The 15,569-nt window shown below is 49.6% G+C and overlaps 1 protein-coding gene across 1 annotated transcript in view; it reads right to left on the bottom strand.

Moving 5' to 3' along the window:
• Positions 1-15,569, bottom strand: part of DVL2 (dishevelled segment polarity protein 2) — a 191,658-nt gene that overhangs the window by 26,907 nt on the left and 149,182 nt on the right. Inside the window, exons 10-11 of the mRNA XM_085639481.1 lie at positions 3,730-3,797; positions 3,417-3,551 (exon numbers count right to left, since the gene is read on the bottom strand). Coding sequence (XP_085495607.1) covers positions 3,417-3,551; positions 3,730-3,797 — 203 coding nt within the window. The remainder of the gene's footprint in view (positions 1-3,416; positions 3,552-3,729; positions 3,798-15,569) is intronic.

Below are 15,569 nucleotides of genomic sequence, written 5' to 3'. Positions count from 1 at the left end.
CCCGAAATAGGCCAAAGAATTTTTGGGAATTGTACACTACCCACGTGCTAACTACCATTGCAGACGATGAACCTCCTGACTGATGCAGCATTGTGCACCACGACGATTTTGTTCATAACCGTGCTAATATTTAAAATGTGATCAAGCATACCAGAATATTCCCTCTCAGGGGTTTTGCACACTTATTGTCACCGTCAACGCTCAAGTCATTCTGGGTTCCCTAGGTCCGCTTGTGATGTTCAGAACTGTCTACATTGCTGAGAACTGATATTAAGCATAATTTGTCTATAATGTGGACTGACCGCAAAGTCATGCCGCATTGCTGTGTCTTGTTGTATGTTCTAAGAAAAGCAATAAAAAAAATAAAAAGGCATTGACAAGGAAGAACCAAGGTACTGGGCCTTTAATGTAATCTGGGTCAGTAGGGGCAGCTTTATATTTGTTCTCGATCCTGGGGTTAATAACTCGAGCCCTAACAAGATCTTTAAAGACTTCAGATACATGCTTAATAACCCCTTTAAGCATAGGTAGTATTGAGGTGGATCTTTGATTGGTGTCAAATGTATCCATTAGGAAATCCTGCTCTATGGGGTCTGTATGCAAGTCAACCCCGTGGTAATGGGCAGCTCTGTGGACGAGCTGATTAAAGCCCATAGTGTCCTCTGGAGGGGAAGGCCTGGAGGGGTAGATGTCATCCTGTAGAACATTAGGGACATCTGGTGCGTTATAATCATCCCAGGGGTCTGGGGAAGAAGGTGGACTAGGATCCCCTAGTGGCACATCGTCCGGACTCTCTCCTGTGTCATCCAAGGTGTCATTGTCTACTGGTGTAGGAGATGGTGTAGGGGAACGGTGTGGTGGGGGAGGTGGTGGTGAAGGAGGAGTTGGAGAAGGGACTCTTAGAGGAGATATGGCAAAGTCCCTCTTTTTGGGTGGTGGAGCCGGTGGAGGCGCATCTAGTGGTCTTTTCCTACAACTAAGTCAATTGACCAGTTTTAGGATCCCTTATTAGAGTCTTTTGAGCAGGGTCCGGTGTGAACAGCTCTTCTGCTGGAGATTGGTCTTTTGGTGCCGAGCGTTTCGGTTCTGTAGGCTTCTTCGGCACAGACTCTTTAGAGGTTCCGTGTTTTGGTTTGGAGCCGTGCGTTTTTACAGTCTCTGTGGCTTGTGGAACTTGTTTTTTCGGTTCCGAGGCTTTCCTTGGCTCCGAATCCAAACCCTTCGGGAGTGTTTTTTAGTTCGGCTCCGAATGTCTTTTTGGTGTCGACGAATCAGTGCTTGTGGGTTTTGGTGCCGTGTGCTTGGATGTGAAAGCAGCTGTCGTCATGGAGGAGGAGGGCGGTTTCTTCTTCGGTGCCGGTGATTGTGTTTCGGTACCGACGGCATGGGAAGCTGTCTCTCGGTGTACACCTGGGCCCGAAGGCGTGACCGAAGCCTTTTTCGATGGTGAAGGGAGGGGGTTGGCGTTCTTACTTAGGAACCTCTGCGCCGGAGTGATCTCTTCGACGTGATAGTCATCGGCTTCTGAGGCGCTGATGAGGCCTTCTTCAACCCGCTCTCGCTCCGGCACGTCGACGCCCTCTTGGAAAATGTCGCCGGGGATTGATGTCGACGAGCGAGCCATGGTTCTTAAAGCGCTGTCTCGAATGGTCTTCTTGGAGCGGAAAGAGGCACAAGCTGGACAGTGTCTGGCCTCGTGCTCTGGTGAAAGGCAGAGGTTGCACACCTCATGCAGATCGGTGTGGAGAAACTTCGACCCACATTGAGGACACTTTTGAACGGCGTCCTTTCCATGAGCCAGAAGCCAAGCCCCAGGTAGGCCCGAAGGCCTTAGCTGACGAACGGAATCGAGGACTTCGATTTGGAGAGATGCGCGACGATTAGGGTTTGTGATCGTGACAATACCGTCAAAAGGGTGAAGGATTGCGCGTCGAAAGTGGAATCGGTAACGGTTCCGAACTGGAGCGCGACAAACACATCCAAGCCCGATGGCGGAAAAAACTGAGGATTGAGCCGATGCCCATGCGCTCCATAGTCCAAAGGAGGAGTCACCTATCCTGTGACTTCCAAAGACTTTTCCAGGACAAAAACAAGTGCAATCATCTGGGCCCAACACCAGATGGCGATCTAAGCTAAGTGTGTGATCTGCAGCTCATATGCCTCGAACTTAAAGTTCACTCCCTTGATCGCCCCAAGAAGGCAGTATTGAGACCACACTGTAGCACTGAAGCAGAAATGACCGCAGGTGTTTTCAATGCATGTTTATCTCTGATAAATGGGACCTCTGCTTTCTGGTCTTAGTTCAACTATATAGGGCTGTTCCACCCAATAATGGGCTCAAACCCCATCAGTATATTGCAACATCCAACTCCATCTAAAAGTCCCCTGGAATCCAGAGTAACTTTCTATTTTTGCAGTTTTATATGGTGCCAACTAGATCAGAAGGTATCAGAATGCTTTACATGAGCACCAGTTGTGTTACAGACGGACACATTAATTTTTTGTTAGGCACGGGGAGATTAAGTGATTTGCCCAGAATCACAGGATGTTGACCGTCCCTGCCGAGGCTAGAACCTGGTTCCCTGGTCTAGAGGCCGGCTGCCCTACCAGTTAGGCCACATCCTCTCCCAACAATTCAAGGCCTTCTGCTTGTGCATCTAGTCTTCGATGTGGTGTGCAAAGCTCAAAGCAACCCCACCATGACCATGCTTATTCTCACCACCATCAACGTCAAATAAGGCCAAATCAAGAATTTACTGACTTCACAATAACTGTCCAAACACTGGGCCTCTAGCTCCTGGAGACAGCCAACTCTCTACCCTCTAGCACTTCTCTCAATTACCCAGTATCAATGACGATTGCTCCGAGAGCAGCAGCCTGATTAAATCTTGAAGAAATTCACTCACATTAACACAACCATGTAGGTATTTCACGAGTTAGTACCAAAGCCTACCATCGCAGTCACTATCAACACTACTCCTTACTTAGCTAAGAAACATCAAGTGGCAGATGCACAGCACACAAGAGGAAGCAAGATTTCTAAAGCTACGGATCAAGTTAATAAAACCTCAGGGAAGCACCTCATCCACCCTCGATAAAAACAACCTCCTCCTTGCCAAGACGAAACTAGAGTAAAATGATCCTACTGTACAAGAGCAAATTGCAACCCCCTTTGACAGCAATTTGGTGCTTGCTAGCTAGGTTGGCATTACATAAATCCCAACACCTACAACTGCAACAGGATATCTGCATAGAACCAGACCTGTCTTTGATTTGAGGCTTATCGGAGAATGCTATTCTACAGTAAATAGATAATGCACAGTAGCACACAAAGGCTGCACAGTTTACCGCGCAAGGGTGCGGGGATCTGAAAGGCCCATGAGACACCCCATCACCTCACCGGCTGCAACACTTACGTTCGGTCTCCGTGACAGAGCTGCTGGAAGTGATTGTACTCATGGAGGAGCTGCCTGGATAGATTGGGAAGGCACCAGTGAGTGCAGCAGAATGAGACACCCATGCTGCTGGGTCAATTGGCTGGATTGGTTCATCTGCAAAGAAAGGGAAGCAGAGGAGATGTGACCTGGATGAAAAAATAGACTGACTATAAGGCATACAAATGTAGCAGTGATACTTTGGACCAAAAAGGAATACAAATAAGAAATCACACATGGTTGGATGAATATTAAAAGTAGGAAAATACAGTCCGTGAGAGAGTCCGGCACTTACTACGAGGAAGGGTGAAGTATCCCTGTGGGGAAGGGTCCCAACACTTCGCAACTGTCAGCACAATGGGTCTAGAAAACAAAGAAAACCTCCTCTGAAACTAACCACCTCCTTCAAAAGGACTCCTTAGCTTAATAATTTGTGGTCCACAGTAGTGTTTTTTAAAATTTATTTTTTTAATGGGAGCAACTGAACACAAGAACAAATTATTCAGTCTGTGATCAAGTTTAAACTGTATAACAAAATTGAGAAATGCTTAGCCAAACATTATCATTCAACACAGTCAACTAAAGTACTATCCATGTACAACAGCAAATTCATCTCACCGACAGACAAATTTCTGACCTTCAGTAACGCCTTATCCGGTAGAGACAGAATCTAGCTGCCGATTCCTTATCTCAGAATCCTCCCCAGGTGCCACACTGGATCTGGAAATATTTTCAGCAGTAGCTCTGTGCGTCGGCTGAGGGCGTCAAGCGACTCTGCAGCGAGGTCTGCCGAATGAAGTCAGAGTCCATATAAGCCCTCCCCCCAACACGCTCAGTGTTTGTGACCATTCCCGAACCAACAACACTGAGCCACTAAGAGAAACAGTCTCAGGAATCAGTGTGCCAAAAAGGAAAAAATCTTGTATCAGCAAGTACAGATTGAAAGAATTGTAGTAGAAAGCAAAGAGGGGAGCGAGGAGAGCACAGGGCCCTCAGTTCACAGAATGGGGAGGATGGGTGGGTCGATACATACCGAAGGTAAGTAACGTCTCCATCTGCTAGAGACATTTAACCGCAGATACCTTATCTTAGAATCAGATACTCAAGCAATATCATCCTTGGAGGAGGGGCTGCAAACTGACCTCTCCAAAAATCCCAAAATAGGAGGAGCCGGCCAAAAGGATAGAGATGGACCAGACTATCCGAAAAATGATAGGTGAAGCAAGATACTCAATGATCTCCAAGGACGACTATGGGATGCCCGTAGGTAGTAGAAAGCTACAAGACCGTGAGAAACAGTATAGGATCAGTAAAAGAGGCAGCCCCAAAAAAGGAAGCAACCTACAATTGGGAATGCGAAGGACCAAGGACAAAAGTCCAGAGTGCAGGCTCAACACCAATAGAAGGAGCATAAACAGCATGCTCAGCAGCAGCAAACACATACAACGAATAAAGAGCACCCACCGGTCGTCAAGGAATCTATTCAGAGAAAAAAGATTTCGAAAAAGTTTTTCTTTCTCCATCATTCTATGATTGGAGGTCCCCAACAATGAAAGCTCAAGAGCATCGCTAGAAATACAAGAACGGTGAAAGGAAACCGGTCTTATCCGGAGAACCTTGATATATACAAGGCACCCTCCGTAAAACGGTAAAGTAAACAGAGAAGCACAACCAAGAAGGTTGAGCCAGGTCACCAAGAAGGGTGTAGGTAAAATGCAGAGACATACACCGTACAGAAGGCCAGAGCCCATATGTGCAACACACACACACATATACCTGAAGTAAAAGACACCTACAAGAGATCCATTCAACAGATAGGTATGCACATGCAGAAACAAAGGATAATGTATATAAGGATCAACAGGCATATAAAAAACATAGCAAGTCCCCATGACACACAAGTCATATAGGGCACAGCAAAAGTATATCCACTCTTACGAAGGTAACTCATGTCCACTGCCAGAGAGCGGGTAGCACAAGAAGTGGAGGAACGAGGGATACTCCCAGAACAGAAGTAACCAAGGAAGGGCAGAGATAAAACATCAAACCGTGATCAAAAGAAAGGTTACAACAGTAACTGAGGTGGAGACAGAAAGACAAGGCTGGAAAAACGCAACACAATGTCAAATAAGAGCAGGAAGTGCAAAGCATTGCTCACTACAGGAAAACAATGGCACCCGTCCAAGAATCAACATCACCGGCTGAGGAAGGATGGCAGTAGCAGGAGAAGCACGAATAAACAGCATGTGGAAAGTCCACCACGAAAGAGCAGAGAAAGACCGCCAGGGGAAATAAAGGGCTGGCAGAAACTGAGGGCAACAGATAGTCGATTAGGACAATCACACATCGCCCAACTTATAGAAGATGGGGAAAACAGGTAAGAAACCTAACCAACGCCACATGGAAACTTGAGGAAAGAAAGGTTATGCCCCAAGAAAAAGTAATGAAATACCTTTATCAAAAGAAGGGGAGGGGGGCGGATGGAACCTCTCCCCTAGAAAAAGGGACACCACAAAGGCAGGAGTTGAGGGAGCAGAGAGATAGGAAAGAAAGGGAAACCCAGCCTCTTGCAAAATAAGGATACCAGACAACGATCCAAACAATCAAGGGGACAGGTGTCCCAGGTGACGAGAACTGAAAGAACAGCAGACACAACAGGTACCCCACAGGTATATTAAAAAAAAAAACACAGGCGGAGGCAACAGCAGCGGCCATATGCAGATTAGGTAGGTAGAACACTAAAAGAGTAAATACTCATACAAGAACACCAGACTGCTAAAGACAAACAGCATCAGGAGCACAATAAAGTAGAAAAGGGCCAACACAAGAAAGCAGTGCCCACAGCAATTCAATAAGATACACCAAAAAGATGCAGATACCAGAAGGGGATTAGGGAAGGGGAGTCGTGGAACCCAGGCCGAAACCAAGGAGAACACAATTATGAGTAGGAGAAAATCCATGTGCCACATAGAGTCGAAGAAAGAGAAGGGCCACACAGAAGAGGATCGAAGACCGTAACTAAAGTTAAACAGGCCAAAGAGTGTGCCTGACTGTTGTACCAGTGTCACCCATATGGACCTAAAGGGCACAGAAAAGATGAAGTTGAAGTCCTTATAAGGGATACTAAGTGCATAAGTAGCTCACAAAATGCCCGAAGACATACAAAATAAGGTCCCCGAAAAAGAGGAGGAAGGCTATAGTGCATTCGCACAACAGAAACAGAACACCTGCCACAGAATTAAGTACTTGGGAAGAAAAAAAACAAGCAGCAAAAAGAAGCTGTTAGAAAAGACTCCTATGAGACCGCAAAGCAAGATATATGTTCTAGATGGCTGGAAACGAAACCGGTCACAGACAGCATAAATAAGAAGAAAAGTACCCGCAGCAAGCAGGAACACAACACCAGGCTTAACCCTGGAAGGGAAAAAAAATACTTTGCCTTATGTAGGTGGAGAAGGATTAGTTACTTACCTGTAATCCTAGTTCTCATCCAGGGGTATACTCATCATCTATGAATAATCCCCGCCCATGTGCGGGATCCCGGAGCTTCTAGAAAATACATATATATATATATATATATATATATATATATATATATATACATACACATATGTGAAAACATAAATGCAGCCTAATAATGTTCAAAACATGGCAATGCTGTAAATTACATAATTTTTGCATAGTAGTGCCCCCGTAACCTGTAAGGAACAAGCATTTGCAATGCAATAGGTCTCGCACTATTAAAGTCTGAGCTATTGGCATTGCTATTAATAATGCAACACAAATAGCTCAAACATTCAGTAATGCGGGACCTATTGCATTGCAAATGCTTGTTTTCTTAAGACATGGTACGGGGCAGAGTCAGAAAGGGGGTAACAAAAACGAGCAACAACATCCTTCCAAACACTGCAGTTTGTTATTACAGTCTGGCTCCAAGGAAACATCTGAGATGTACCGAGGAAAAAGCCCCGAGCTGAATAAAAACATTGACACCTAGACGAGGTTTGTCCACTTATTGTCCGGGTGGAGGGCTCCGATCACCGCCCAAACCTGCCGCGAAGGCGACTTCTACGAGCCGCAGGCTCTCCGAGGGTGAAACATGTCAAATTCCAAAACCCTGGCCCATGTGGATTCGGAAACACTAGCCCATGTGGTCACAATAGACAACCTATCCGAGGGTAACACAGGCAGAATAGGAGACTGTGAGAACGAGTCAATTGGTGAACGAGTAGATGCATGCGCAGGTCACGTACGTACGAATGAATTCAAAAATGAATGACTGGGCACAAGGCTAAAGTATTAGTTAATGAGTACTGGCAGAGCGCAGGCACCTCTCACGAGTAGATGACACCACCCTACAACATCCTGGCCTCCCTCAGTCTTAAGCATTCATCCAGCCACACTGTCACTTGTTTTTCACTCATTCATGCACTCTCATTCATCCATTTGTGCATACATCATTCATCCATACATTCCCTTTTTCGTGCATTAATTCACACACGCACCCTACTACTCGCCCATTCATTCTGCTTTGAACTGGGTCAATAACCCATTTGCCCGTGCACTTCCTTATACTTGCATTGGATTGCCCCCTGATACGCTCTCGCCTTCACCCAGGCACCTATAGACACAACTACTCATACAAAATCATATTTTTTAAAAAGATGACTTATTGGCTTTTCTAGCGCTCGTTCTGGTCGAAAAACCAATCGATGCGGCTCTTCTCAACCTGGTCGCAGATTCAAGGCACATGGACTGCAAACAATAGTCAGCGCTGTTCTTTTGAAATGAAAGATTTGGGGTTGTCGCGTGGTCAGCGCTCCGACTCCCATTGGTTGCTGGCCTCTTGTGAAGTCTGCCATAGCACAGTGGACTAGCCTAGCCTACTTGCCATGTTCACTGTGCGAGGATACCTCCAGCTGATGTTTACAATCACACATTTACAAAGGTAGCGAGAGCTGGAAAATGTAGGAGTGCCATTGAAATAAAGTCCTATGTGTTCCCTCGTAAACTGCATTCCCACATGAACACACGAAACGCATTCGCTGTGAATTCAATTGTGTACGTTCGAGGCTACCGCAGTACGGAGCAGAGGCGTCTTAACACAACATTCTCTGCCTACCAGGCAAAGAAGGGAGAAAAACCCAAGAAGGCTGGGGCTTAGAAATACAATGCGCTCGACCAAGGATGCTAGTTGAACACAACATGACCCTGGGCAGCTCACCGTTCCTAAAGAGTGGGCTGAATTCGCTTCTTCTTTTATTGAAATTATTTTTCTCCAGAAAAATCTTATAAAAACATACACATGTTCACAATACATGTGGATAGTGAATAAAATCATAAAGATTGACTTTATAACAGTTTAAGCATTCCCAAAATCTGCCAGTGCAGACACTGCTACCAAGGCTACCACAGGCGCAAGAGTCTGGTAAGAACATAAATTACCGGGATCGTAATCCGGAATCCGAGCTTGGTAATCAGCTCCCACTCTCATCCCGACATCTAGAAAGACAAAAGCAAGGGGATGAGCCTGATGGGCATTCTTTTTCTCCCCCACACAGCCCTCCATGACCTCTCTTTCACAGCGTTCGAGGCTCCCACCGTGCTAGTCGTCGCTGCCGCTCTCGTCGCTGCCGCTCTCGTCGCTCATGAGCCCGTTGGAGGGGCTTTTGGCGCCGTTGGGTCGGGTCCTCCCCAGGAACTCAATCCCCTTGTCCATCATGCCAGGCATGGTGGGGCTGCGGTGTGTTAGGTGTGAGTAAGGGGCAGCCCCGCGCCTGGCCGGCTCTGGGTCTCTGGGAGGTGGGGAAAGTTAAACATGGAGTCGCGGTGGTGCTGCTGCAGGCGGCGCTCGGTTACGCTCATAAACGACGCCCCTTTACGCACAGCAGGAACGTTAGAGCAGAGGCGGGGTGGTGGCTGAGGTCCGTTTGCTTTCCGTTATGCTGTCTGAGTCTGAGGACAGTTACTGGGTGCCGCTTTTCAGTCCCTGGTTGTTCCTGTCCGTCGGTCTGTGCGCTGCTGTCGCTCATCGCAGGCAGCCGAGGAAAGGAGCTTTGGTCAGTACTGCAGGAAACACCGAGGTTTGTTAGCCGCTTTCTATCTCCTAGGAGGAATCCCGCCCGCATGTGTGCTTGGACAGCAGCAGCCCTGCTCCAGGAATGAGGGACACGGATGGGAGCGGTGGTGGGGGAAGCGGAGGGCACAGGGGTGTGGGGGTTTGGAGCAGGAGCACATAGTGGTTGCGCGGTGCCTAGGACGTGCGTGTTGAGAAACTGCATGCTGGCTTGCGAGGGAAGCGGGACAGGAGATGTGCACGCCGCGTGGCTGTAGGCGCGTACACCAACTCAAATCCGCCAAAAGCCTGCGCGTGCACATCTCCTGTCCCACTTCCGAGGCAAGTCAGCAACAATAGATCTCGCTTGCGAGCAGCGCTTCGCGCTGCGTTCGCAGGCGAGACCTAAAAAAGGAAGCATCAGGCAAAATGTAACACAGCACTGCTTTACTGCCATAAAGCAACATGTAATTGTAGGCATTCGCCAGTAGGCTGCAGTAGAGTATCAAGAAACCAAGAAAACTGACACCCTGCCTTTAAGGCATTAGAGTAGGGGGACCGTGCCTTTAAGGCCTGCCTGTGACCCCCTGCTCCCATGATGCACTACAGGTGGCAATTGGGCCAGTTCTTTTTGGCGGTGCCTCCGCACCTGAGTAGATCTGCCTTCCATACATCACTTATTTAAAGAGAAAACATTGCTCGTCCGGGGAGGTGGGTGGGTTGCTTATGACTGATGAGTATACCCCTGGATGAGAACTAGGATTACAGGTAAGTAACTAATCCTTCTCATCCAGGGGATACTCATCAATAGTCATAATCTATGAATAGAGTAGCAAGCCCATACCCAAAGTCTCGCGGACGAGCAAAAAACAGTTAAAAAACAAACAGCAAAACACATTTTGCATTTACAGTCATGCAAACAGGTTCCTCAGAGAAGCCTGCCCCACCTGGGCGTCGGCCTGCGCGTCTGAATCTAGGCAGTAATGGCACGTAAAAGTATGGACTGAGCACCATGTAGCCGCTTTACAGATCTCAGACATGGGAACGTTGCGAAGGAGTGCTACAGTAGAAGCTTTCCCTCGAGTAGAGTGTGCTCTAGGTTTACCCTGTAGAACTTTGTGGGACAGTTGGTAAGCCAAAGCTATACAAGAGACAATCCATCTAGAGATAGACCTCTTGGCCGCAGCCAGCCCGGTATTCGTGGGCCCATAGTTCACAAAGAGCCTGTCTGACTTTCTAAGAGTAAGGGTCTTAGATAGATAGAATTTCAAAACCCTCCGGAGGTCAAGAGAGTGTAGGGCTCTCTCCGGGGGAGTGGTCGGTTGAGGAAAGAAGGTGGCCAATGTGATCACCTGGTTAATGTGGAAGTCCGAGACCACCTTGGGTAGGAAGCTCGGATGGGTACGGAGCACCACCCTATTAGCATGAAATACAGTGTAAGGTTCCTTGCAGCAGAGGGCCTGAATTTCACTAACCCTACGGGCTGAAGTGATGGCTACTAAGAAGGCAGCCTTCCAGGTCAGATGTTGCAAGGAGGCCTTATGAATCGGTTCAAAAGGGGCTCCCATCAGTTTAGAGAGAACGATGTTCAGTTCCCAGGAAGGGGAAGGAGACCTCACAGGTGGGTAAACTTTCTTAAGCCCTTCTAAGAAATCCTTTACCACTGGCATCTGAAACAATGAGATCTGGTTAGGAGACTTCCTATAGGCTGTAATAGCAGCTAAGTGTACTCTGATGGAAGAGTACTTTAACCCAGACTTCGCCAAGTACAGTAAGTAGGGGAGAATAACCTGTTCTTGACCCCGGATCGGATCAAGGGTGTTATCTCTACACCAGAAGCAGAATCTTTTCCATTTAAAGCCATACGACTTCCTCGTGGAGGGCCTCTTTGCCTCCCGAAGAATGCTCATACAGTCCGTGGAAGATCTAGATGTCCGTACTGGATGAATTCAGGTGCCATGCCGTCAAGCGGAGGGAGGGGAGATTGGGGTGGAACACTCTCCCCTTGTCCTTGGTCAGCAAGTTCGGCAGGCATGGCAACCTCCTTTGTGGTACCTCCGACAGCTGGAGTAGATCTGGGTACCACCACTGCCGGGGCCACTCCGGTGCTATTAGGATCATCCGAGTTTTGGCCCTGTAGAACTTCTGAATCACAGCCGGGATGAGAGGGAGAGAAGAAAAAGCATAAAGCAATGTCCTCGACCAGCTGATCAAAAGCGCGTTCCCCTGCGAACCCCGTTGAGGGAACCTGGAGGCGAAGACGGGGCATTTTATGTTGTCCGCGTCTGCGAACAGATCGATGCCCGGTGTGCCCCACAAGCGGAAGATGTCTTGAGCGACGTCTTCGTTGAGCACCCAGTCGTGCGCTTCGACAAAGTCTCTGCTGAGGCCGTCCGCCTGCACGTTCAGGGTCCCTGGCAGGTGAACAGCGACGATCGTCCGGTTTCTCGCCAGAAGCCATTTCCAGATTGACTGGGCCTCCAGAGACAGGACCCGTGATCTGGTCCCTCCTTGCTTGTTCAGATAGAACATAGTTGTGTTGTCCGTCTGAACCTGAACATAGTCGGTCTGCAGGGATGGGTACAGGGACTTGAGAGCGAGATGGACTGCTCGTAGCTCCAAGAAGTTGATGTGATAGCTCTGTTCGGTAGCGACCAGAGACCTTGTACTTGAAGCCGGCCCATATGAGCCCCCCAGCCCTGCATGGAGGCGTCTGTGACCACTGTCTGTGTCGGAGGCGCCTGATGGAAAGGGACGCCGTGAAGCAGATGGGAGCGCTTCATCCACCACCGGATAGAATCTTTGGCGGCTTGATGAAGGGTAATGTGATCCTCCCAGCGGCCGGACCTCTGCGACCACTGATCCTCTAGGTCTTGCAGCAGAGGACGCATGTGCAGACGTGCGTTGGGCACGATGTAGATGCACGAGGCCATGGATCCCAGGAGAGATGACACTTGTCTGGCTGTGGGATATTCCGTGCTGAGAAGCGTGCGGCTTTTTTGCAGCATTGAGGATAACCTCTCCTCCGAAGGACACACGCTTGCGCTTGAGGAGTCTAGAGAGGCGCCCAGGTAGTGGATCCGCTGAGTTGGATTGAGGATCGACTTCCTGTAGTTGACCTGAAGGCCCAACGAGTGTAGAAGGTTTAGGCAGAACGAGAGATGACTCTGGAGTCGAGCCGGAGTGGAACTTTTTAAGAGTCCGTCGTCTAGATAGGGGTAGACGAATATCTTCCGTTTGCGGAGAAATGCAGCCACCACCGCCATGCACTTTGAGAACGTTCGTGGCGCGGACTTGAGGCTGAATGGCAGGACCTTGTATTGATAATGTTGGCGAAAGATGTGAAATCTGAGAAACTTCCGATGTTTCGCTGAGACAGGAATGTGGAAGTATGCATCCTGTAAGTCGATGGCACACATCCAGTCCCCCTGGTGGAGATGTGGGAAGATCTGGTGCAGTGCTAGCATCCTGAATTTTTCTCTTCTGAGAAATCTGTTGAGTAAGCGGAGATCGAGGATAGGTCTGTAGTCTCCGATCGCTCCTCTTTTCTGAACAGAAAGTACCGGGAATACACTCCCTGATTTCTCTGCCTGTTTGGAACTTCCTCTATGGCGTTTTTGGAGAGGAGAGTGGCAACTTCAGGGAGTGGCTGTTTCCGTGGGGGTACCTGCGGAGGGGGAGATTTGAACCTCAGCAAGTAGCCACGCTCTACAATACTCAGCACCCATCTGTCGTTTGTAATTGCATTCCACTCTGCCAGGTGAACGGTGATACTTCCTCCTACCGGAGTGGCGAACGAGCGCGGAGGAAGTAAGTTTTCACTGTTTGGGAGGTTGCTTGTGACAGGACTGCTGCTGTTTAGCATTTCCTCTTCCTCTGCCCCGCCTTCTTTGCTGAAACTGGGACCTCTGTTGGTTTTGAGAGGACCATTGGGGCGTTTGTACGCGCTGGTGAAAAGCACGTTTGACGCCCTGGCGAAAACGCTTGCGGAACTCTTTGCGCTTTTCCAGTCCCACAGCCTTTACGGTGTCCAATTCCGTTTTCATCTTGCTCATTTGGTCGTCCGCATGAGCTCCAAATAGCGATGACCCATTAAACGGCAGGTTAAGAATTCTTTTATGCGCATCTGGTTTGAGGCCCGTTAATCTGAGCCAGGCCGAACGGCGGGAGCAGATGCCATGGGAGTAGCCATGCGCGGCTAGGTCTTATGCATCCGCCGCTGCGCTTATTACTTGGTTGGCCACCAGTCCGCCTTCTTGGGGGATCTCCGTGAAGTCCTGCCTGTCCTCCCTAGGCAATTTCTCCACGAACCTGGCCAGGGAATTCCATAGGGAGCGATCATACCTCCCCAGCAGGGCTGAAGCGCTAGCGACCCTCATGTGCGAGGCAGAGGAGTTGCACATTCTCCTGCCGTAGGAGTCCATCAGCTTGCTGTCCTGCTCAGGGGGGACAGAAGCAGATACTGAGGCTGAGTGAGACTTTATGGCCGCCGCCACGATCACCGAATCCGCTGGCGGGTCCGCCCTCAAGAATAAAGGGTCCTCGGTCGGAGCCTTGTACTTCTTTGCTATTCTCGAAGGAACCGAGCCCGCTGTAGCCGGTGTAAGGAACGTGGCCATAGCTAGGAGAGTAGTCCCGGACTGAGGATCTTGTGGATGAAGTCCCAGTGGACGACCTGGTGCGTCGCCTCTTGTGGGAGCGTTCACTATGGTGAGCCTTTGAACCTGATCTGCGCTTGGACGGAGATCTTGGACGTTTTGGCGCGGTGCGACGGTCCCTGGAACGAGACCGGCGTGGTGAAATTGGCCTTGGATCCCTCGGAGGTGATTTACTCCTGCGCGGTGGGGAATACCTGCGGGAGTAGTCCGATCCCGGACTCTGGCATGTGCCTGCGCCCACATCTCATAACCAGCGCGGTGACAGTCCGAACCGCTCTGGAGCCTCGGGTGATCCTTCGGGAGATATTTGCACGATGTGCAGTCCCGGAGATGACCAGTTTTCGCCTTCGATGTCGAATCCCTTGACGTCGACGACGTCTGCGTCACCATCGGCAAGCGTGAGATATGCCGTTCTGGTCTCGACGGCGGTCTCGACGCCGATCGCGGAGACCTCGACGTTGATCTTCTCTTCTCTGGCACATGACGTCGGCTAGATGACCACGACATCGGCCGTGTCTTCGGCGTGGACCTCTCGACGTCGACTGGGCGACTTTGCCGTCGACTGGGCGACTTTGCCGTCGACTGGGCGACTTTGCCGTCGACCTTTCTCGACGTCGACTGGGCGACTTTGCCGTCGACCTTTCTCGACGTCGACTGGGCGACTTTGCCGTCGACCTTTCTCGACGTCGACTGGGCGACTTTGCCGTCGACCTTTCTCGACGTCGACTGGGCGACTTCGCCGTCGACCTCTCTCGACGTCTGCCCTTTTGACGTCGACCTTCTATGTCGCCGAGTGGGGGTAACCATCGACGGCGACCGGCCCACTCGCGGCGGAATGTACGTCGCCGCATCTCTCGACGTCGACCCCCTCGAGGGTGGCGGAGAGTGTCTCGACGTCGACGGAAGCCTCGACGTCGACGGAGACAGTCCAGATGTCACCGGACTAGCAGCCTTCGAGCCCGAAGGACCGCCTCTCGACGCCGACTTACTTTTGCGCGGCGGAGACTCTTGATGGTAGGATGAATCCCTCGACGCCGAAGTTCTCTGCCTTTTCGCCGGCATCCTCGACGTCGAACCTCTTGTACTCCTGGTCTTTTTGGAGCCCGAGGAGCTGGTATGTCGCCGTTTCTGTACTTGCGTAGCTGAAGAAGGTGGTCTTGAGGAATGCTCGCCTTCACGACGGCTCCGTTCCTTCTCCAGTCTTGCATGCAGTTTAATGCGCTCTCTGTCTCAGAGTGCGCTTTGAGAACTTCTGGCAGTGGGGACACTGGTCAGGATCGTGTTTTGTTGGTTAACACATAATACACACCGAGTGTGGATCTGCCAGTGCCATTTTATTGCCATAAGAAGGACATTTCCTAAATAAAGGAGACATTCTGACTGGAAAAAATTGGAAAATTCACTGGAAACCAGCAGAATTAG

The sequence above is a fragment of the Triturus cristatus genome, chromosome 12 (assembly GCF_964204655.1).
Source record: "Triturus cristatus chromosome 12, aTriCri1.1, whole genome shotgun sequence".
NCBI classification, from domain to species: domain Eukaryota; kingdom Metazoa; phylum Chordata; class Amphibia; order Caudata; family Salamandridae; genus Triturus; species Triturus cristatus.
This window is presented reverse-complemented; position numbering and strand designations above follow the sequence as displayed.